Source organism: Mustelus asterias, chromosome 1 (genome assembly GCF_964213995.1).
Source record: "Mustelus asterias chromosome 1, sMusAst1.hap1.1, whole genome shotgun sequence".
Taxonomy (NCBI): Eukaryota; Metazoa; Chordata; class Chondrichthyes; order Carcharhiniformes; family Triakidae; genus Mustelus; species Mustelus asterias.
In genome coordinates, this window is record NC_135801.1 from 4,075,220 (window position 1) to 4,100,488 (window position 25,269).

General features: G+C 47.2%; 1 protein-coding gene across 4 annotated transcripts in view; it reads left to right on the forward strand.

Moving 5' to 3' along the window:
• LOC144488359 (electrogenic sodium bicarbonate cotransporter 1-like) overlaps positions 1–19,044 on the forward strand; it is a 189,531-nt gene extending 170,487 nt beyond the window's left edge. For 2 of the 4 annotated variants that reach the window (XM_078206518.1, XM_078206450.1), the window contains exons 21-25: positions 203–271; positions 1,158–1,331; positions 3,200–3,358; positions 12,945–13,024; positions 13,701–19,044. In XM_078206518.1, coding sequence (XP_078062644.1) covers positions 203–271; positions 1,158–1,331; positions 3,200–3,358; positions 12,945–13,024; positions 13,701–13,809 — 591 coding nt within the window. In that variant the 3' untranslated portion in view covers positions 13,810–19,044. Of the gene's footprint in view, positions 1–202; positions 272–1,157; positions 1,332–3,199; positions 3,359–8,597; positions 8,677–12,944; positions 13,025–13,291; positions 13,469–13,700 lie in introns of those variants that run through there. The other 2 variants (XM_078206638.1, XM_078206566.1) reach the window with 2 other exon arrangements.
• The last annotated feature ends 6,225 nt before the right edge of the window (positions 19,045–25,269 follow it).

Consider the following 25,269-nt stretch of genomic DNA (forward strand, 5'->3'; position numbering starts at 1 on the left):
CTTCTAACCTACCGCTTTGACCAAACGTTTGGTCACCTGTCCTAATATCCTCTTCTGTTGCTCAATGTCACATTTTGTTTTAGAACTCCCCTTTGAAGCACTTCAAGGTGTTCCGGATGTGACAGGTGCTATATAATAGAAGTTGTTGTTGTTCTCAGTGAATGTTTGCTCAGTGTCTGACTCTCTTTTTCCTTCATTCTAGTACATCCCAATGCCAGTGCTTTATGGAGTTTTCCTGTACATGGGGGTTGCCTCTCTGAATGGTGTACAGGTAAGTAACTAGAGCATAGAAACTATGAGCAGGAGTAGGCCATTCGGCCCTTCGAGTCTGCTTCACCATTCATTTTGATCATGGCTGATAGCAACATGCCAACCATTTGCAAGCAAAGTTCCAGAGAAAATGTCTGATAATTACTAATCAACATTTCGACTGCCGAAGTTAGTTTGACTAACTGTTGAGTGAAAATGATCTGAAAGACAGTTATCTCAGCATGAGGCTGTAAATCATTTCAGTGTAAACCCCCCTCCCCCCCAACGCTAAATAATGAGATCACAATGCCTGGGATTTTGTCACACAGACAGGGTCTTGTCCATTGACCAGGAAGCTGGCGAGGAACCCTCTTTAATTCTATGAAGGAGGCCCAAAGGAATGAAGTGCTTTTCAGGCACTCAGTTAGCCACCATTGGGCCTACCCAGCGATTGAGGCCCATGGGGGAAGCTGTCACGCCCGCCGAGAGTTGTGGCCAATGAGAGGCTGGCAGCTTGTCATTGACGCCAGCGTGAGTGCGATTGGTGGCTTCTGACAGCACTGCACCCACCCAAGGGCCAGGTTTGTGGAGGGACCCCCATGCCACAGGTGAGTGAGGGCGGAGTGGTGGCACCTAACAAGTGAGGGACCACCTGTCCTGACCCCGGGGGGCATCTGGCAAACCCAACAAGTCTTTCTGGGCAGCTTTCCAAGAGTGCAAGTGACCCCTCTGACCTCTATTCAACCCCTGAGCCACCACTAAACCGCACTGGGCTCAGGGATAATGCTGTCAGTTGGCTCATTATTGATCCTAATAACATGCTGCAACTGGGAATCCCGCACAGGGGAGGTTTTATCTGCGCCGGGAGTTGGTTATAGGGCCGGGGTTAAAAGATTTTGTCCTTTCAGTTCATGGACCGATTGAAGTTGCTTCTGATGCCACCAAAACACCAGCCAGACTTCATCTACCTGCGTCACGTCCCCCTGCGGAGAGTTCACCTCTTCACCTTCATCCAGGTCATCTGTCTGGCCATGCTCTGGATCCTAAAGTCAACTGTGGCGGCCATCGTCTTCCCAGTCATGGTAAGTTATTCCGTGGTCTAATCTCCCTCCTGCCTCTACTCTGCAAACCTCACCTCCTCTATCCCTCCCGCCTCCCTCTGTTCCTCACTCTCTCCCCTTCTCCGGTACAGGGGTGGAATTGCGACAAGACATTCCCTAAATCCCATGAGTTCAGGGTCCCAAATTTCTCACCTCACCCACGTGGAATCGCAATCCACACGTACTCCCCTCGGAGTGGGTAGGTAGCCCTGCTCAGGAGGGGCAGTGGACAGAGCGACAAGTGGCTACACTGCTTGAGGGACATCACTCCACATCAGGCCTGGGCTAAGGAGGGACGTCTCTGTGAACCACCGCAACCAGAATGAGGATTGAACCCACGTCACCGGCATCATCCTGCATCACATTCTAGCTACCGCCCCCACTGAGCTCACCGACCACGTCTCTCCACCACGCACCCCCCTCCCCCCCCCCCCCCCCCCCCCCCCCCCCCCGCCCCCCCGCCCACCGCACTTGCCCCAGAGTCGTGACCACAAAATAATAAATGGTCAAACAGCAAAAGTAAAAGATATTCTGTGTCATCTCAAAGGCCCAGAACGATGTGAATGGAAGCAAAGCCACCAGAAATGTTGCCATTTGTTCTGGTCAAAACTGCAAGTGGACAGGGACGTCCTGGGGAACAGTAAACGTGATATTAAACGCTGTGTTATTATTAAACTTCCTGAAAACTTCTCACACATAATTGACCCGTAGAAATTAAACACACTGAATAACTATACTCATTAAATAAAGGTTTCATTTAAAGGTGTCAGTTTGCTGGGGTGAGGGGTTAAATGCTGCCAATAAAACATAAGGCAGATTTTAACCACCTTTACACAATGTGCAAAGTTTACTTAGTAAGTGGCCTTCCTGATGGAGAAATGCATGAATAATTTTTAAGTCAGATAGTTAAGACGTCAGTCCATAAGATATAGAGGCAGAATTAAGCCATTCGGCCCATCGAGTCTTCTCCGCCATTCAATCATGGTTGATATGTTTCTCAACCTCCTGCCTTTCCCCTGTAATCTTTGATCCCCTTACCAATCAAGAACCTATCTGTCTCTGTCTTGATGTGGAGATACCAGCGTTGGACTGGGGTGGGCACAGTAAGAAGTCTCACAACACCAAGGTTAAAGTCCAACAGGTTTATTTGGTAGCACGAGCTTTCGGAGTGTCGCTCCTTCATCAGGACTCACCTGTTGGACTTTAACCTGGAAGTTGTGAGATTTCTTACTGTATCTGAGTCAATGACTTGGACTCCACATCCTTCTGTGCCAATGAATTCACCACCCTCTGGCTGAAGACATTCCTCCTCCAGACGTTATTCTGTGACAGGCACAAGAGAGGATGTTAAAATAGGAAGCCTGTGGCTTAGAGCTTTAAATATCTCAAAGTCTGAAACTCTTCAATCCGCTCCCAAAATCTCACCACCACCACCCCGCCCCCGCCCCCCCCCCCCCCCCCCGCCCCCCCGCCCCCGCCCCCCCCCCCCCCCCCCCCCCCCGCCCCTTTAAGGAGCTGTTTAAAACCTCCATCACTGGCCAGGGCTTTGGTCAGTTGTGCTAATATCTCCTTATATGGTTCAGTGTCAAATTTTCTTTGATAACCCTCTTGCCTTGGGACATTTCATTACACGGAAGGCGCTTTCTAAATGCAAGTTGCTGTTGTCATTGTTGGGATTGCGTTGAGTTTTGAGGGGCTGTATCTCAGGGTTTGTCAATTTGGCTGCAAATTGGAAACTAGAAGCGGGATTGAGCCTGAAGTGAAATCTTCCGTGCTCTCGAGGTTTTTCCGATAACTCTTTGGTGTTTGAAAACGTGACAATGGGATTTCCCTCCCCTCCTGGCCCACAGATCCTCGCGCTTGTTGCTGTTCGAAAGGCAATGGATTACATCTTCTCCCAACACAACCTCAGTTTTCTGGACGACGTAATTCCAGAAAAGGACAAGAAGAAGAAGGAGGATGATAAAAAGAAGAAGAAGAAACTCAGTGCGGACAGTGATAACGAAGACGTAAGCAATATTTCACCCGCAAACCGATACAGATTGAAATCCACTACAAAGGCAGCTTCACTTCTAGTTTAATGCACAGTGATTGGATGTTAATCTGTTTCTCATTGTCTAATCCCAGTTGAAATGCTCAGTTAAGCATTTAAAAATAGAGTACAGGTGGATTAGTTTTCCCAATCCTACGCAGTCATCCTACATAAGTGAATCAGAGAGGTTTACAGGATGGAGGAGGCTATCCATCCCATCATATCCGTGCTGACGCTTAGTCCCACGCCCTCGCTCCTTCCCCATTGCTCTGAGAAATCCATCCTTCACAACTATTTATCCCTATCTCCGTTTTGAAAGTTATTTTTGAATCTGTTACCACTTTTTTCAGGCAGCTCCTTCCAGATCCCAACAACTCACCGTATAAAAAAAAATTCTCCCCATCCCACCTCCGGTTTTTCTGCTAATTTTCTCAAATCTCTGGTTGATGACCATCCTGCCAGTTTAAAGAGTTTCTCCTTTCTTATACTTTGTAACTGATTGTTAAAGCTACAACACTAGCTTCTACCCAGCAATGTGCAAAATTGTCCAGGGATGTCCTGTACCCGGGAAACAGGACAAATCCAACCCGGCAAATTACCCATCAGTCTATTCTTCATCATAAGTGAGGTGATGGAAGGGAGTGTGCTGGAATACTCCCCACTTGCCTGGACGGGTGCAGCTCCAACAACGCTCAAGAAACTCAACACCATCCAGGACAAAGCTTGATTGGCACCCCTTCCACAAACATTCCCTCCTTTCGTGTGTACCATCTACAAGATGCACTGCAGGAACTCAGCAAGGTTCCTTAGGCAGCACCTTCCAAACCCACGACCACTCCCATCTAAGGAAAGGGCAGCAGATACCTAGGAACACCACCACCTGCAAGTTCCCCTCCAAGCCACTCACCATCCTTAGTGGGAAATATATCAGCTATTCCTTCACTGTCACTGGGTCAAAATCCTGGAACCCCCTCCCTAACAGCATGGTGGGTGTACCTACACCACATGGACTGCAGCAGTTCAAGGCAGCAGCTCACCACCACCTTCTCAAGGGTAATTAGGAATGGGCAATAAATGCTGGTCTGGTCAGCGGTGCCCACATCCAATGAATGAATTTTTATCAATGTGATAATTAGCTTTCCAACTAATTACAGATTGTCTTTAAAAACGTAGCAACTGGTGTCTGAATAGATCCAGGAAGCTGATTGGCAATGTACCAGTGAGTTACTGCTGCTGTTTGAGATGTTTTCTACATTAAAGGTGTTTTATAAATTATCCAGCAGCAAAATATTGCAGGTGCTGGGATTCCGAAATAAAAACAGAAAATGCTGGAAAATCTCAGCAGGTCAGGCAGCATCTGTGAAGAGAGAAACAGAGTTAACATTTCCAGTCCAATTTAACTTCTTCAGTGCAGAAGGAGGATAGAAACAGGGTCAGTTTGAAAGCGGGGAAGGGGAGGAAGAATAAAAAGGAAGGGTGGCACAGTGGGTTAGCACTGCTGCCTCACAGCGCCAGGGACCCGGGTTCAATTCCCAGCTCGGGTCACTGTCTGTGTGGAGTTTGCACGTTCTCCTCGTGTCTGCGTGGGTTTCCTCCGGGTGCTCTGGTTTCCTACCACAATCCGAAAGACGTGTTGGTTAGGTGGATTGGCCATGCTAAATTGCCCTTTAGTGTCAGGGGGACAAGCAGGGTAAATATGTGGGGCTACGGGGATAGGGCCTGGGTGGGATTGTGTTCGGTGCAGACTCAATGGGCTAGATGACCTCCTTCTGCACTATAGGGATTCTGTGATTCTATGTCTGGGATAGGGTCGAGGGTGGGAGAGATTAAATAAGAAAGATGTCTTGGAACAAAAAGCAAATGGTTGTAGTAAAGAAAGCCAAGCATTTTGCCCAGAGTGAGTGTGAACGGCAAGCTATAACCAGATTCAGACTGGCATGTGGCAACTAACAGGATCAAAATAAGGGACAGCGTTCATGGTCTGAACTTAATGTTGAGTCTATAAAATTGTAAAGTTCCTATTGGAAGGTGAGGTTTGGTTCCTCAAGCTTGTATTGAGCTTCATTTCATCATTGCAATAGGCCGAGGGCAGATATGTGAGTGTGAGAGCATGAGTTAAAATGTCAAGCTACCCGAAATTCAGGCTCAGGATTCCAGATGTCCTTTGGGGAATGAAATCTGCCATCCTTACCCGGTCTGGCCTACATGTGACTCCAGAGCCACAGCAATGTGGTTGATTCACAACTGCCTACCAAGGGCAACTAGGGATGGGCAATAAATGCTGGCCCAGCCGGCGATGCCCATGTCCCACGAAGGAATAAAAAAAGATTGAATGGCGGTGTTCCACAAAGCGGTCACCCAGTCTGAGTTTTGTCTCTCCAGTGTAGCGGGAACCACACTGTGAGCGGCGGATACTGGATACTAAATTGAAAGGAGTACCAGTAATTCGCTGTTTCACCAAGATGGAACAGTTTGGGGCCTTGGAATACAATGCTGCGGATGCTGGAAATCTGAAATAAAAACAGACAATGCTCTTCAGGCCTGTGGAGAGTTAATGGTCTGGAATTCTCCGACCTCGCCTGCGGGTGGGATTCTCCAGTCCCGCTGCAGTGAATGGAGACTTGGCTGAGCGCCACATTCTCCATCCTCGCTGGCAGCGGTACCGGGGTGTGAATGGCCGGGAGATTCAGGACAATGGCCTTACGCCAGGGTTAAAAACAATGCACCCTGGGTCCGCAACTCTGTGAGACAAACACAATTCCCCTTTCGGCTGTGATATCCTAGTTGCTCCCATGGACCTTGATGAACCTTAAAGAGCACTGATAGGGGACATTGACCTGGGGTGAGGCAGATCGTTCTGACAACATCAAAGTCAGGTCAAGGGCATCACCGCCATTACTTTTCCTCAGGAATCTATAGAATCCCTACAGTGCGGAAGGAGTCCATTCGGCCCATCGGGTCCGCACCGACTCTCTGACAGAGCATCTTATCCAAGCCCTATCCCCACAACCCCACACATTTGCCCCACTAATCCCGTAACCTACAGATTTTTGGACACTAAGGGGAATTTAGCACGGCCAATCCACCTAACCTGCACATCTTTGGACTGTGGGAGGAAACCGGAGCACCCGGAGGAAACCCACACAGACACGGGGAGAACGTGCAGACTCCACACAGACAGTGACCCAAGGCTGGAATCGAACCCAGGTCCCTGGTGCTGTGAGGCAGCAGTGCTAACCCGCTGTGCTATTGTTTCTACATTTGAAATGCTCAGTTCCACCCTGTCCCTATTTTGGACTGAGAATTATGGTTGCCAACTCTGGTTAGAAGCAACAGACTTTCCATTTTCCAATTGGTTGATTCTCGATTGTCACTTGGACCTATTTTTCTTCATCTCTGAGAGCTTAAATGAATGAAACAAGGCTTTTTTTCATGTCACTGTGATTTTGCTCTGCCGGTTTTGCTTGTGGCAATGTCCTACAGTCTGAATCGCGGGAGATGCCAGTCTATTTCTAACGAGAATTCTGCTGATGCAGCTCCTTGTTCTAGTCACTGGGAAGAGAGTTTATATCAGGCCCAGCTTGACGCTTGCCTCCTTCTCTCCTGTTTGAGAAATAGCCTGGAAATCTCCCAAACTGAGATTACAGACCGCAGCGGTTCAAGAAGGCAGCCCACCACCCCCTTCTCAAGGGGCACTGAGGGATGGCCAATAAATGATGCACTAGCCCGTGTCGCTCACATCCCATTAATCAACAAGAAGGAAGTGAAGAGGCCTACCATGCAAAGTCTGTACAATGCCATTGGTGAACATCCTTGTTGGCTGCATTACTACCGCTCGTCAAGGCAACAGTGAGGAAGAAATTCCGATATTAACCCCAAAACATCAGGGGATTAGCCTAGAATAATTTGATTCACAAGTTTGAGGTGGTACAATGGTTAGCACTGCTTCCACACAGTGCCAGAGACCCGGGTTCAATTCCGGCCTGTGCGGAGTTTGCACATTCTCCCCGTGTCTGCGTGGGTTTCCTCCGGGTGCTCCGGTTTCCTCCCACAATCCAAAGATGTGCAGGTTAGGTAGATTGGCCATGCTAAATTGCCCCTTAGTGTCCATAGATGTGCAGGTTAGGTGGATTAACCATGGTAAATGCGAGGGGTTACGGGGATAGGGCTTGGGTGGGATGCTCTGTCAGAGAGTTGGTGCAAACTCAATGGGCCGAATGGCCACCTTCTGCATTGTAGGGATTTTATAGGTATATGAAGTATAGAGGATGACGGCAAAGTCTGAATGTATCACTTTCTTTGGGAAATTCTGAGCTGAGATCAGGTTAAAGAGTGAAGCATATCGTACAAGGTTTCCTGCACACATTTCAGATGCTGAAAATGCAGTTACTGTTATTCTAAGGATTGTATTAAAGCCGGAAGCCTTAATTGTTAATATAATTTGCCATTCTATGATATGGATGCAGTTTTCCATGTGCTGTGTGTTGTTGCTGTCTTGTTTAACATATCCTCTGAAATGTTTTGCAGTTTTGAGTCACGTTTCCGCTCTGTCTTTGCGACCATGGGCCTGTGAGAAGCTTTGTTACACTCCAATCTAGCCAACCTCTGATTCTGCCACATGTCATGGCCCATCCCTATAGTCTCCATGTAACCCTCAAAGCCATGTAACTCTGCTGGTACCACCAGGCTGTGCCATGTTTCTTCCTGCCGGTTTCTGCAAATCTCTCGACGTAGCTCTTCCATTTTTCTTATCTGTCCCCGTCCCACACACCTCGCCCAAACGAGATTTCCTCTGAGGAAGCAACTAACAAGCGTTACATTTTTCAGCTGTTTCTTGTTCCACTCTGAACCCACCAGGAAAGAGTAGAGTTTGGGCTGATCAGTAATAGTCAAACTGTCATGCAGAGTCACGCTGACATAACACACAGTCGAACGCACTGTCAGCATGGAGACTAAGAACATTGACGTTGTTCGGTTGACAGATTACAATCCGGACTGGCCCGCCTAACAGTGACACTTAGAAGAAATAACAGGAGGATAGCAAATACGTTTGAGGCTTATTATTGATCTCTGAATCTCTAAACCCTACACATGACAGACAAATCCCTCACCGTTCTTCAGTGGTCAGCAATGTGTCAATTCACAATCAGTATTTTTTGGTATTTTCCAATTTACAGTTTAGTATGTTTAAGCATTGTACACCATTTCCTTCACAGTCTGATTACCCATATTCAGAAAAAGTTCCTGCTATTAATATTTCAATGGATTTGATGGAACAAGAACCCTTCCTAAGCAGTGAGTAAAACATTCTGCCTGCCTGACTTCCATTCATTTCAGTGAGAACTGACTTGTCATTATTTTTTTCCTCACCCTTTTTGATCTGATCCACATCAAATGGTGCCTCTGGCTGTCTGACATCCTTTGCATCTCTCTGTCTCTCTCTGTCCCTTCCCTTCTGTGCCTCATACTAACTGTTGCAGCCCTGAGCCAGCTCCTCCATCAACTAACTCTGCTTCACTGCAATTTAACCAAATTCTAACCGTGCTCCTTTTGTCTTCCTTGGCTGTCATTCACTTTGCGGTTCAGGTCAGTTAATTTCTTTAATCTGCTCACAAGCTCTCTCTCCTAATCAGAGAACAGAATGGGTATTATAACAATGCTCTCGCCCTGACCTAGCAAAGCAGTCAGGGTGGGAGTGCAAATGGGTTTTTGCGGCAATTGTTTGTGACCACCTGTTAAAGGTGCACCTGGGCAGTGATTTGTGGCTTTCCAGAATCGCTTTGCAAACCTGTTATTTAGTCTGCAGCCTCCCCACACGGTAGGGGCATGGAGCTCTGCCCAAAATGTTGTAGGAAAACCATGCGCTGGTTATACATGTAAAATATACCACTACACATACCCTTCCTGCTTATAAAACCATGGCTGAACTTCCACACGGATCCACTCCCCACCCTATCCCCAAATTCTTCAGTGAACAAAAATCTATCTGTTTTAACATTGAACAGCTGAGCTTCCAGATTCCTCCAAGGTGGAGAATCCCAAAGTCTTGCCACCCTCTGAGTGAAGAAATATCTTCGCAGTCCTGAAAGGCCAACCCCTTATTCAGAGAACATTATAAAGAGGACGCTTATTCACGACTTCCCATCCGTGGCCATTCATAGCAGTGCCATCATGAATTGCACCAAAATCATTGTCAGTCCATAGGAGATGAAGCAGTCATGTTGATTTGATTTGACTTATTATTGTCACATGTATTAACATACAGTGAAAAGTATTGTTTCTTGCGCACTATACAGACAAAGCATACCATTCATAGAGAAGGAAAGGAGTGCAGAATGTAGTGTTACAGTCATAGCTAGGGTGCAGAGAAAGATCAATTAGTGTGAGGTAGGTCCATTCAAAAGTCTGATGGCAGCAGGGAAGAAGCTGTTCTTGTGTCAGTTGGTATGTGTACCTCAGACTTTTGTATCTTTTTCCCGACGTCTGTGTGGAGTCTGCATATTCTCCCCATGTCTGCGTGGGTTTCCTCCGGGTGCTCCGGTTTCCTCCCACAGTCCAAAGATGTGCGGGTTAGGTTGATTGGTCATGCTAAAAAATTGTCCCTTAGAGTCCTGAGATGCGTAGGTTAGAGGGATTAGCGGGTAAATATGTAGGGATATGGGGGTAGGGCCTGGGTGGGATTGCGGTCGGTGCAGACTCGATGGGCCGAATGGCCTCCTTCTGCACTGTAGGGCTTCTATGATTCTATGAAGAAGGTGGAAGAGAGAATGTCCGGGGTGCGTGGGGTCCTTAATTATGCTGGCTGCTTTGCCAAGGCAGTGGGAAGTGTAGACAGAGTCAATGGATGGGACGCTGGTTTGCATGATGGATTGGGCTACATTCACGACCTTTTGTAGTTTCTTGCAGTCTTGGGCAGAGCAGGAGCCATACCAAGCTGTGATACAACCAGAAAGAATGCTTTCCATGGTACATCTGTAAAAGTTGGTGAGAGTCGTAGCTGACGTGCCAAATTTCCTTAGTCTTCTGAGAAAATAGAGGTGTTGGTGGGGCTTTCTTAACTATAGTGTCGGCATGGGGGGACCAGGACAGGTTGTTGGTGATCTGGACACCTAAAAACTTGAAGCTCTCGATCATTTCTACTTCTACTATTTCTATTCCATTTTGATTTCTACAAATCTAGTCCAAATTGAAGTTTTGTGATTTCAATCTTTTATGGTGCCGTGGGCTGGAGGGTGGGTCCACCTCTACCCAAGGGGTACACTGCGCTCCCCACGTCCAAACAACATGATGACAATTTTAGGTGAAAGTTCAGCACATGGTTTTCCCAGAACGTAAAGGCCTACACTGTGTGGGAGGATCCATAATATTTACAGCTTGTGGAAGATCCCAACAGGTAGGCGTTCTACCAACTTCAGATCACTCACATTTGAAGTTCTGCTCTCTTAATTATGTGTTCCAGCCATGATCATTGAAATTGGTGTTCCTACATTTAAACCTGCTTGCTCAACACCTCTAGAATATGCACACAGCGTCTGAAGAGATATTTTGATTGCTGAAGGGTCACGATTCTTACTCTTTTGTACTTTGTTTATACTAAATGTTGGGTTTATTGGTGCTAAATCGCGAACTACATTTTGAAGGTGTTGTGCCCCATTCAATCTCGGCTTGCTGCACTGCTTTGTGTGAATCCTGCCGCTCTGTACAGATGGTGAAATTGGGCTGTGATTATTGGCCTAGTCCATCTTCCCACCTCGATCTGAGTTCGAGTGTAAACTCTGCCGTTCGGATGTATGAAGGACATTGGGTCCTGGGTGTGACAAAACCAACTTGCTGGCTGAGGACACTGAGATAGAATCTGGGTGGACAATAAACCAAAGCTTTTGGCCACGTGGAGTAAGTCAGCGGATTTGATAAACACGGGCTTCACATTTAAGTAAGAGACTCTGAAGACCGATTTGTAAATGAGTGTCACAAAGAGTCAATGGGGCGGCGGGTCTGTTAGCCCTCACATCTACACCGAGGCAGTCTCTCCTGCAATTGGATCACAACACCCAGATAAAAATCCTGATAGTGGGGTCACATGCTGGTAATCAACACAGAAAGAGGCCATGTGATCCATCATGCCTGTGCTCCCTTTTTTAAAAACTATCTAATTAGCCACACTGCCCACTATTTTTTCCCCATAACCCAGCCCTTTCTTCCCTTTCTACAAGTTATCCAATCCCCTTTACAAAGTTCTGAATGAATCTGCTTCTCCCGCCTTTTCGGGCAGTGCGTTCCAGATCACAACAACTCAATGTGTAAAGAAAATTCATAGAATCATCGAATCCTACAGTGCAGAAGGAGGCCATTCAGCCCATCGAGTCTGCACTGACCACAATCCCACCCAGGCCCTATCCCCATAAACTCATGCATTTACCCTAGCTAATCCCCCTGACACTGAAGGAGAATTTAGCACGGCCAATGCACCTAACCCACACGTCTTTGGACTGTGGGAGGAAACGGGAGCACCCGGAGGAAACCCACGCAGACACAGGGAGAACGTGCAGACTCCACACAGACAGTGACCCAAGTCGGGAATCAAACCCAGGTCCCTGGCGCTGTGAGGCAGCAGTGCTAACCACTGTGCCACCGTGCCACCCACAAATTCTCCACATTCCTGATTCTTTTGCCAATTACCTTCACGCATCAGATATTACACGTCAAGATCACGTTGCGCTGTTTAATGGCCTGGTCAATGAGAGACAAGAGCAATGAGATAATGGTCTCCCATCCCTTGTAGGTAGAGTTTGGAACAGGAAATGAGAAGTACATTCTCATAGAATCCCTACAGTGCAGAAGGAGGCCATTCGGCCCATTGAGTCTACACCGACCACAATCCCACCCAGGCCCTATTCCCATGCATTTACCCTGCTAATCCCCCTAACGCTAAGGGGCAATTTAGCATGGCCAATCCACCTGAACTGCACACCTTTGGACTGTGGGATGAAACCAGAGCATCCGGAGGAAACCCACGCAGACATGGGGAGAATGTGCAAACTCCACACAGACAGTGACCCAAGCCGGGAATCGGACCTGGGTCCCTGGAGCTGTGAGGCAGCAGTGCTAACCACTGTGCCACCTTGCAGCCATTATTCACTGATGAACATTCTATACAGTCCTTTACTCCAATCGCACTGATCACTGACCCTGCTGTCAGTAGAAACAGTTTCACCTTATTTACTCCATCAAAACCCTTCGTGGTCATGAATGCCTTGATTCGATATCCCCTTAACCTTTTCTGTTCTAAGGAGAACAATCCAAGTTTGTCCAAATCTCTCCACATTAACTGAAGTCCTCTCACCCCGATATCATTCTAGTAAACCCTGTCTACACCATCTCCAAGGCCTTGACATTCTTCCTACAGAGTGGAGCCCTGAGTTGGAGTACACTGGATTTTATAAAAACACACATGAACAATAACAGGCAAAAGTCTACCCCTTTGGGTTTTATTCTGCATAGATCGGTTGCTTTAGAATTCAGTCAATACCTGAAGTAACTAACTGTGTCCCTGTTTAATTCAGGAGAAAAGCCCCCGATGTTCCTTGAACGACATACGTCATGCTGATCCCGTACCTTTCTATCAGCCAATCACAATGCCAAGGTAAGCAGTCCTCCTCGTTGTGTATTGGTCGAGTTGAGGTTACAATGGGCACTGACTCACGCGTGTTTGTGGAGAACAATGTTTCTGACAACATTATTAATCGGTTCTAAAGGTCTCGAGGAATTTAAAGCAAATGGGAACAGGGTTTCCTCTTCCTATATTTCTGAGGCATATAGAAACATAGTTTATAGTTTAAAGTTTATTTATTAGTGCCACAAGTAAGGCTTACATTAACACTGCAATGAAATTACTTTGAAAATCCCCTAGTCGTCACACTCCGGCGCCTGTTCGGGTCCACTGAGGGAGAATTTAGCACGGTCAATGCACCTAACCAGCACGTCTTTCAGACTGTGGGAGGAAACCGGAGCGCCCGGAGGAAACCCACGCAGACACGGGGAGAACATGCAAACTCCACACAGACAGTGACCCAAGCTGGGAATCGAACCCGGGACCCTGGCGCTGTGAAACAGCAGTGCTAACCACTGTGCCGCCGTGCTGCCTGGACAAGTTGGACCGAAGGTCCTGTTTCTGTGCTGCATATCTCTAAGAATCTATAACACAAGAATGATTGGTTAGATATCCTCCCTCTGTGTGGCATTATTCTAATTTCTACGGTTGTGTTATTTCCAGCTCAGAGACTTTGTTATTTATTGTCGATTTGTCCATTTATTCCCAGCCCTCCGACCACTCCAGTCAGAAATGTGCCTCAAATAAGAATAGAACTTGAGCCTGATTGTGAGACAGGCTACTTCTGGAGGAGCAGAGGAACTGAAACAGCACTCTAACTCTCCACCCCCCGTGGACCCTGGACACGCTTGTACTGCCAACACTTTGAGGCGAATCTCTCACTCGGCCACCTCACGATGGGACGGCGACGGGATGACACCCTGGGGAGGGGCGAGGCAACGTTTTTGTTTCTCTTCGTTCTCCTTCCCCAACCCCCCACACCCCCACACACAACTCTTTAGGAACTCCCCAGACTAGCTTCACGCTCGGAGAACAAAAGAGATACGGGGTGAGGTGAAGATGTGGGGGAGGCGGAGGGGGGGGGGGGGGGGGGGGGGGGCGGTGTTGGGGAATGGGTGGGGGGGTTTGGTGAGGGTGGATTTCAATGGTACGCCACGACTGTGAGGCACTGCACACCACCAACTCTCCCCCACCCACCCCCCCTACCCTCCTCCCCTCCACCTCCCTCCTCACCCTTTCCCCTTCGCTGGGACAGACCAGCCGCGATGGAATAGTGTAACTTGCCTGCTCCTGTAAGAGCCCAAATGATGAACTATTGCTCTTTGGGCAAATGGCTGGAAGTGCTGACTATGCAAAGAATCTTTCCCAGTGACACTCTCGCCCTGTCTACTGGAAGACAAATGATTACAGACACATCATAATCTCTTCATGCCTAACTGCTCACGTTGATGTTCTGTTGTTACTTGTTCCCCCCTTTGTTATAATTACTGTTAATGGAATACATTTTTCCAATAGCAGGAAACGGCGTCTGTAGTCAGACATAGCTCTACCTCTTATTTTTAGAAATTCTGTGCAAATGAATATCATTGTATAATACGGTGATTAATTAATAACCTCAATCTGAAGGGCAAAAAACTTTAGGACTCTGTAGAATACTAATGCACTTCCAAGATATCTGGGCTGCCCTTCCTGGAGTTTTTAAAAGATTGAAATGATATTATTATAAGCAGGTGATATATTTGTCAGCAAGCAGTAATTTAAATAATTATTTTTAGAAAGCCTTTTTTTTTGTACAGTGTTTAGCCCCATCCTGTCATGTGGAATGCCGGATGGGATTTGGGTGATTATTATTTAACTTCTTGTAATCTGGGACCAATTTGCTCATTCTCCCTTTGCTTTGAGGACCAAGCTCATCTTATGCTTTGCGAATGCTGCTACTGAATGTTTCGGCTGCCCTGGCCACTGACCCCATCCCCTTCTCCCTATCCCCCCCCCCCACCTCCCAGCCCCCCCCGCCCCCCCCAGCCCCTGCCTCCCCCCCCAACCCCCCACCCCTGTGTAAGGCAGAGAGCAGTCACCTTGCAGGGGAGACATCTTAATGAAGAAAAGTTGACGTGAATGCAAAAAGCCGGAATTACCCACTCTTTGGAGAGACAGTGAGTGAACCTTTTAACAGTCTGCCCAATCCAGAGGCATCAACCCGAGCAAGGGTCAGCTCAAAATTCTCGGCCGGAATTCTCCGGCCGTTCACGCCCCGCCGCTGCTGCCAGCAAGGACAGGGAGTTTGGTGCTCAGCCATAACTCTGTTCACCGCAGCAGGACTGGAGAATCCCACCGGTGTAAATGGGACCAGTGAATCCCCTCCCCCCCCCCAACTTTGGCACCAGTTACAGAGGTTAGAAGGGCCCCTGAAGTTTCGTGTACTCATCCCCTGCAGTTACCACGGGTTCCATCCAAGGAGCCTGGGAGAAGGAGGTGGCAGCTCAGTCCCTCAAGCCTCTTTGACCAATCAACATGATCCTGCCTGATCTTTATAGTCATTCCATTGATGCTGCCTTGGATCCTTCGCTCTGCCTTGCCTCACAAAGATCTATCATTATCAGTGCTTCCTGACCTCAACTCTGAATGACCTGCACCCCTCCACCTCCCACCCCCCACCCCACCAGAGGAAATAGTATCTCTACTGTTGAATCTTTTGATCATCTGAAACACTTTCCTCATCTCCCAATCCTGATGTGAAAAGTTCTTGTCAACTATCTTTACAGAAGCGAGGAGACGGGAGCAGATTTTGGATAGAACGCATGAGTTGAATGGTGCCTGGAGCATCTCACTCACTGAGCATTGCCTCCGATATTCCGTCCAGTTGACAGAATGGATTATCTGAATTCTGATAATGTGATTCCATCCTCACCTGGTCTCCCTCTCTTCCTCCCTCTCTCTCTCTCTCTCCCTCTCTCCCTCCCTCTCTCTCTCTCTCTCTCTCTCCCTCCCTCTCTCTCTCCCTCTTTCTCCATTCAGATCAATCAATAACTTACATACAAACACACAAAGCAATGAATTGGCCCCCATGTTCCACTCAAACGAGAAGTGTAAATGACAGCTCTCCCCACCCCATAATAGTCAAGTGTCGCCGTTACTTGTGAAGTGGGAGAGGATCTTCCTTCACAGAGCTGCAGCACAAAAGGAGGCCATTCAGCCCATCATGGTCTGTGCGGTCGAGGATATCATGGTGGAATGCGAGGGCTCCGTGCAATCGGACGTGGAGATTAATTACTCGTTGATGGAGTAATTAATCTCTCTCCATGTGTGCACGGAGTACTATTCCCCCCACCTTCTCCCCGTAACCCTGCACATTCTCCCTTTTCAGATAACAATCCAATTCCTTCTTGAATGCCACAATTGAACCCGCCCTCACCACACTCAGGCAGTGCATTCCAAAGCCAAACCATATTCTCAGAAGGAGAAAGGCAATCTCCTATTTATTAAACGTCCAATGTTGAGAGGGTGCGGGGGGTGGGTTAGGGGTGTTCAGTGGTTGTGATGTGAAATGTCACTGATGTAATCCGTATTTAAGGGTGATCCCTAATCTTGACCATTCCCATGGTGCCGAGAGATGCTTGGTACCTGTTACTTTCAAGAAGTATATCTTAGTGAGCCTGTAACAGACAGGGTGCGTCACTCTGTGGAATCTTGTAGCATCTGGAAACTTGGGTCCGTGTGCTAATTGGACCAAAGGCGAGGGGAGGAAATGGGATAGGGCAGTGAGGATTGGGGGGGAAAGAATGCGAGGGGCTGGGGGTGATGGGGGGCAATCATGGGCATGGGGATCAGTGTCAGGGTTGGGAAAGCGGGACAGGGAGGGAATATGGGGGTTGCGGTAGGGTGACGGGGAAAAAATAGGGGAAAGGCTGGGGAAAGCTTCATGTACCAAGAGACAAGTACTGCCCCAGGAAAGAACAACTCAAACATCATTATGAGGTACTGTAGAAACCACAGCGACAGTGTATAATATAATTATGAAGCGCATTCTAGTTTTCAGACTCAGCAGAACTTAAATAATCCTGAGACAGGATCTATTGAGACCTTTCTTTAGAACATCAGCAGGATTCCAGTGTGAGTACTCTTCATATTGTACATGTTAGTAGTTGCCCATTCTTTGATAATCACTTGAGCCTGCTGTCTGGAAGGGAGACCTCAGAACATCCAGTTTAATTTAGAAGATTATGTTAAAGGGGTAAACTTTTCCACTCCTGGCACAGAGCATTTTGAGCCAATGAACAAATGAGAACACTGGGCGGTCATTGTGTGATCCACTTGGTTCCTGCGGGGGGGTCGGAGGAGAGTGCATGTGACTGGTTTGACAGTCACTCTCGATTGTCTACACGGTTGACATTGACATTGTCGAGGGAATGTAAAGCCACCGTTCCATCGAATTCAAAGGCAAAATACTGCGGAGGGTGGAATCTGAAAGAAAAACAGAAAACGCTGGAAAATCTCAGCAGATTTGACAGTGGCCTCTGACAAAGGGTCGTCCAGACTCGAAACATTGGCTTTATTCTCTCTCCACGGAGGCTGTCAGATTTTCCATGATTTTCCGTTTTTATTCCAGCTAATTCCATGAATTTCCTGCAACCGCGATGGAAATTGGGAAGGAATTTGTTTCTCTGAAGTGCAACGGGCAAATGTTTGACCGTTATTTTATTTTTAATCCACGTCTGAGCATCTTCACATCAAATACAGGGAACACACCCCAGAAATTCAATGTACATGTTGCAAAACAGACACACAGGACGGAATTTTACCGGCACGTCCGCCCGAGGTTTGTACGATCCCGCCCGAGCCAATGGGGAATGCCGTTCTGCGAGCCTCGCCTGCCCCCGGAATTGGGGCAGGTGTGCCGGTAAAATTCCAGCCACAGTCTTGTGGAAACTATGGGAAAGATCCCATGTTCCAGCTCTCCCGGATACTGCACTGGGAAAACCCCTGGTAAAGAAATCAGCAGAATTCAACAACAACATCTCACAATTAGATAACGCCTTTCACACGGTAGAAATGTCCCAAGGTTCATCACGGGAATGTTAACGGACTGAATTTGACACCAAGCCGCATGTAAGGAGATACAGGGACAGGTGGAGAGGTTTTAAAAGGGGGTCGAAAATGAGGAGAGAAGGGTCTTTTCAGACAGTTTTAGGGAGGGAGTTCCAGAGCTTAGGGTCCATATACTAAAGGCAGGGCCACCAACAGAGGAATGGTGGACAGACCGGTGATGGAGATTTCCGAGAGATGTGGGGCTGGAGGAGGTTACAGAGATGGGGACCAGTGTGAGAAGGCCACGGAAGGGTTTGAACCCAGGCGAGAATTTTAAATGTGAGGTAGTTCTAGACATGAAGCGAGTGTAGATCTGGGAGCAGAGGGGTGATGGGTGAATAGGAATCCCGGAATTTGATGCGACGCGCTTGCCAGATGATGGATTTGTGCCTATTTCAGCTAAGAAGGGTCTTCCAATCTGTGAATATACTTGAAATGCATTGACTACTGAATCACTTCAATCATTTACTGAGATATCAAAACTTGATTATTTTGTATTGTGTTTATTTTGTTGTAATCCTTTGGGAAAGGGGGGGAGGAGGAGCAAGGGATGGAACGTGTATGCAACGGACAAACTTTTCCTCTGTATCTCTTTTCATTGTAACTTCATCCATTTCCTTCATCCATGTGTGTATATTTGTAATCTTTTCAAAGCACCTTGAGCCATTTAAATCACTAATGATCTCACCAGGGCTTGTGATTTGCCTTGTAGGAGAAATGTAAAAAGATTCTAATTGACTGTAGTTTGACACGTTTGAACAAGAGAAGCAGTGATATTTTATTGATGATTTTGTGAAAAATTGCAGCGTTATGAAGTATCAGATTAATATAGTGTTATACAAATCTACATTTTCAGTGCTACAATGATGATTTTTTAAAAATCGTACGGGCAGGATAAATCGGGGAGATTTCACATTTTTTTCAGATCCAAGTACGTGAGAAAAATAAAGCAATTTTATGCACTACTTGTCTTCATGTGTCTGTGTTGGTGTTGTATTGAAAAGGTGCAGAGGTGGGGCTTGGGAATGTGGAACGCACAGCCACAATGGGCTTCTTCACTGTTGTAAAATTTGATATCAACAGATCCCAGAAAAGGTTGGGTGTATGGGGATGGATCAGTGACAGGGGAGCGCAGGGTTGTACATGACTGGTTCACCCGTATATACATGAAGACCTGCTCAATCACCACGAGTGAAATCTGTACCCTAAGTCCCTCCGCTCAGAACTATGAAGAGAAATTTCTTCATCTGAAGGGCTGTAAAATCTTTGGAATTCTTTGCTCAGGTGACTGAGTGGAATGACGTACAACTGCAAGCATTGCTGGTAAAAAATTAGAGACATGCTGCTGAAGCTTTTCATCTTGCACTCATCAGAACGATGTGACAGTACTAAATTGCAGAGCGAGTAGCAATGAAATTGCATGAGAAAAGGTTGCTGATTGGTTAGCAAATTGGCGCTGATTGGTTGAGGTGTTGCCATGGACAATGCACCAGGGCCCTAATGTCTCAAAACTCTGAGGTCACGTACCAACTGACTCACGAAGAGCTTCTTCCCCGCTGCCATCAGACTTTTGAATGATCCTACAATACATTAAATTGACCTTTCTCTGCACCCTAGCTATGACTGTAACACTACATTCTGCACTCTCTCCTTTCTTTCTCCTCTATGAACTCTATGTACGGTATGCTTTGTCTGTATAGCGCTCAAGAAACAATACTTTTCACTGTATACTAATACATGTGACAATAATAAATCAAAGTCTCACACATTTTTGCTGAATAAATTGCTGCTCCCCCTGTGAAATTTGATATTCTGTCCTGTTGAGGGCAAATGGAAAGTTTCGGCCCATGTCTCATTTTTCAGCAATACGATCCTTCTTCTTTCTTAAATTTGAGCTGTTGGTTAGCCATTGTTTAAATACCTGTCGCTTTTAGGAACACAGGGACGAGGAGCAGGAGTTGGCAAATACAGCTCTTCGAGCCTGCTCCGCCATTCAACCAGATCATGGCTGATCTCTCCCTGGTCTCAAATCCACCTCCTCACCTCATAGAATCCCTGCAGTGCAGAAGGAGGCCATTCGGCCCATTGAGTCTGCACCGACCACAATGCCATCCAGGCCCTATCCCCATTAACCCACATATTAACCCTGCTAATCCCTCTGACAATCAACCTAAGCCGCACATCGTTGGAGCGTGGGAGGAAACTGGAGCACCCGGAGGAAACCCACGCAGACATGGGGAGAATGTGCAGACTCCGCACAGACAGTGACCCAAGGCTGGAATTGAACCCGGGTCCCAGGCACTGTGAGGCAGCTGTGCTAACCGCTGTGCCACCCATTCCCCATATCCTTCTTTCCCTTTTTTTATTAGAAAGATATCTATATCCTGGGGGAACTTTAATGAGAAAAAACAGGCAGCTTTGAGTTGGGTGGTTTAAAGCTTTATGAATTCGAGCCCAGATCCAAACCCGCCTCCAACATGCCTGCTTCCAGCTTTAACGCAGGCAGTACCATTACTGTATTAAATACTGTTCCTGCCACTCCATATCTGTACATCGAACAATATGTGAGGCCCGATTGCCATAAAATGTCTGAATTCAATTTGCGTAGGCAGTAGGGGAGGAAGAATTAATTTCTGTTACGATGCTGCTACATCATGTGACACACTTCCTTCCTGCAACCAGTTTCTTTCAGTTCTGGCCTGTGGCTGTGACCTTACTTTTTTTTTCATTTCATTTCCTATTGAGAGTTTTTAACTTCTCCCTGCGACATAGTCGCCTTAGGATCTTTTCCACCCACCTGATCATCTGAAAAACGGCACCTCTGGCAGTGCAGCACCTCCTCGGTGTTGCACGTGGGTCACCCTGGATTTTGTGTCGATTCTCTGTGATAGGACTCAAACCCAGAACATGCTGTCTCTGACCCAGCCTGTGATAGGACCAGGCTCCATCAGATCCCTGTCAAATGCCCTGGAATGTTTGCAGCATTGAAGACGCTATAGCAATGCAAGCTTTTGATCCACTGTCACTTCAAAGGTTAGCTGCATCTCAGGGGTGTTGGGGGTGGAGTGGGGGGATCGGGGGGGTGGGTGTGGGGGAGGGAGGTGAGGTTGTTTGGGAGTAAAATCCACCTGATGCCCTGAAGATTTTGAGGAGGAGATAACTCCAGGCAATTTTGGGAGACAAACTCTGTTGCCTCACGGGCAGATATGGCCAAAGTTTTCCAGCCTTTCCTGCCAGCAAGAACATCCGGCCTTGCCAATGGCAACCCTTCAACTGTCTGAGAGTGTGGTGAAGACAGATTCACAGAGCGAGTGGTTAGGATCTGGAATGTACTGTCTGAGAGTGTGGTGGAGACAGATTCACAGAGCGAGTGGTTAGGATCTTAAATGCACTGTCTGAGAGTGTGGTGGAGACAGATTCACACAGCGAGTGGTTAGGATCTGGAATGCACTGTCTGAGAGTGTGGTGGAGACAGATTCACACAGCGAGTGGTTAGGATCTGGAATGCACTGTCTGAGAGTGTGGTGGAGACAGATTCACACAGCGAGTGGTTAGGATCTGGATTACACTGTCTGAGAGTGTGGTGGAGACAGATTCACACAGCGGGTGGTTAGGATCTGGAATGCACTGTCTGAGAGTGTGGTGGAGACAGATTCACACAGCGAGTGGTTCGGATCTGGAATGCACTGTCTGAGAGTGTGGTGGAGACAGATTCACACAGCGGGTGGTTAGGATCTGGAATGCACTGTCTGAGAGTGTGGTGGAGACAGCCAACTTGAAAATTGAGTTGGAGGGGAATTTGGCCACACTGCCATAGGTGTATGAGGAGTATAGTAGGGGGCTGAGGCCACAGCCTTGTGGGGCACCAGTGTTGAGGATGATTGTGGAGGAGATGCTGTTGCCTATCCTTACTGATTGTGGTCTGTGAGTTAGGAAGTTCGGGATCCAGTCGCAGAGGGAGGAGACATACCCCAGGCCACGTAGTTTGGAGATGAGTTTCGTAGGAATAATGATGTTGAAGGCTGAGCTGTAGTCAATAAATAGGAGTCTGATATAGGTGTCCTTGTTATCTAGGTGTTCGAGTGCTGTAACCATTCAATGATTCTAACACCCACCTGGTCACCTGTACTAACACAACCTCAATGAAGGCACTTCTATGCAATGGGTTTAACGCCAATAAGACTCACCAATGAGTTAACCATTTGTCCCCAAATGTAGTCTCACCCATTCTATCCTTCCAGCTAAAAGTTTCAGCATAGATTGATAGTTATTGTTTAATTTCCCTGGGAATGTCTGTAATAACAGTGTATGTCGGTCTGTATAATGAATGATACTGCCTAGTTGCTAAGTGACACCCACACCCATACACACACATATATATTTTAGCCTATATCATTTCCTTCTGGTTAATGTGGAGGGAACTGGAGTTGGAAAGCGATGGAGCACACTGCCGCCTCAGTGCAGTGATTGATGGCTGCAGAATCATCACCTGGTTTCAGCAAAGAAATCATTAATTTTGTGTTGGGTTCAAGGACAGCAGAGCGGTTTTGGCCGGTTTTACTGAAATGAGGATTTGAATGGTGCAATAATCTGCCTGGTGTGAGTGCACTTTCTCACTCTGTGTTTCATAATGTGTCTAAATATTATTACGGGGCTTCTAATGAGCGCTGATTCACCTCTCACTCTCCCCATTTAGGTCAACTTTCAATTGCTGGTGCGCCAAACCACTAACACCACAAGCCACTCCCACCTGCACACTCACACTCACACCGACACACCGACACACTCACACCGACACACCCACACAGACACACCCACACACTCACACCGACACACCCACACACACACACCGACACACCCACACACACACACCGACACACTCACACACTCACACCGACACACTCACACTCACACACGCACTCACACACACACTCACACACACACACACACTCACACTCACACACACACTCACACACACACTCACACTCACACACACACACACTCACTCACACACACACTCACACTCACACACACACTCACACTCACACACACACTCACACACACATACACACACACCGACACACACACACACACCGACACACACACACTCACACACACACTCACACCTAAACACACTCACACCGACACACACACACACTCACACACACACCCCGACACACACACACACACACTCACACGCACACACACACACACTCTCACACTCACTCACACACACACACTCACACCGACACACACACACACACTCACACACACTCACACACAAACTCCAGATATAGTCAGTGGTGTAACACTTTCACCCTAAAATCATAGTATCATACAGTGCAGAAGAGGCCCTTCAGCCCATCGAATCTGCATTGACACCAATCCCACCCAGGCCCTATCCCCGTAATCCCACATATTTACCCAACTAATCCCTCTAACCAACGCATCCTACGACACTGAGGGGCAATTTAGCGCGGCCAATGCACCTAACCAGCAGGTCTTTGGACTGTGGGAGGAAACCGGAGCACCCGGAGGAAACGCACGCAGACACGAGGAGAATATGCAGACTTTGCACGAACAGTGACCCAAGCCGGGAATCGAACCCGGGTCCCTAAAGCTGTGAAGCATCAGTGCTAACCACTGTGCCATCATGCCGCCCTCTCAATCTCTTCAATGAGCTCTTTCCCTGTTTCGGAAGCAGATGAAGTCACACTTTGTCAAAATAACTGTATTTAGCGTTGTTGGTTGAGGTGCAAATATTGACTGAGATCACTGGGTCAACTCCCTTTGAAATCAAAGGTCTCAATTTGCTATCTCATCCAAAGAACAGCACATTCAGCAGAGCAGCATTCCCTCGGTACTGCACGGGAGTGTCCCCAGCTTCGAGTTTGATCATCCAAGGCTCTGGAGTGGGAATTGAACCCACAACCTTCTGCCAATTGAGCCACATCTAACACTAGTTCCACGCTGAGATATATTCAAGTGCTTTATACAATTAATTGATTTTAAATAATGTAAGAAAACTTGCAAGGCAAGCTATTGAACAAGGCATAATCTTATTTGATCAAAGCAAAATACAGCGGATGTTGGAATCTCAAACAAAAACAGAAAATGCTGGAAAATCTCAGCAGGTCTGATGGCATCTGTGGAGAGAGAATAGAGCCAACGTTTCGAGTCTGGATGATCTTTGTCAGAGCTGAAGACAAGGAAAATTGGCCAAGATTTACTTGTTTCTTCATTGAGAACTCATGGTTGAATTTCTTTGGATCTTATCCTGGTGGAGTCAGAGCGGGAGTAATTCTAAGATTCAGTGACTCAGTGGATAACACTCTCTTCCCTCTGAGTTCCAGTTCCACTCCAGAGACCTGAGCATGGAATCATTGACACGTTCAGTGCAGTGCTGAGGGAGTGCTGCACTGCACGGTGTTAGGCTGAAGCCCCCATCTGCCTTCTTTCATGGAGGGAAAAGATCCCATGGCTCTATTGCGAATAAGATCAGAGCAGTTCTTTCTGGTTGTCCAACATTCATCTCACGTCACTGAAAAGGGATCCTCTGGTCATTATCAGGTTGCTAAATAGGGAAGTTTGCTGGGTGAAAACTGGAGTTTCTAGAGTTGGACTTGAAGCCCCTCAGGTTATTACTCAGAAACTGGACATATCACTGAGATGTCAGGAACAGCCTCATCACTGAACAATGACCCAAAGAGTGCAATTACATCATTTAAAAGACATTTAGACAGGTACAAGGATGGGAAAGGTTTAGAGGGATATGGGCAGGCAAATGGGACTAGTTCAGTTTAGGAAATCTGGTTGGCATGGACAAGTTGGGCTGAAGAGCCTGTTTTCGTGCTGTATATCTCTATGACTCTATGACTCTAAAATGATCATTGTATTATTACAGGAATGTCTTGGATATTCAATGCTGAATACATTCCAGGCAGTGTCAATGCCTGGAGAAACCTAGGCTTTAATCCCTCTTACATTCCACCTTTTGATCTCTATCCTGGATTAGGATGGTTGGGAAATTGGACAGAGATTATTCTCCTCAGCATGAAATCCGCTGGGGGAAATGTGCGCGCGTGCATATCTCCCTGTGCGGTTTGTATCCGTACTGCAGGATGGGGCACCTTTCACTGTGAAGGCTACAATGGCCTGTTAAAAAACTCCATTCTGGGGTTACGGTTCAG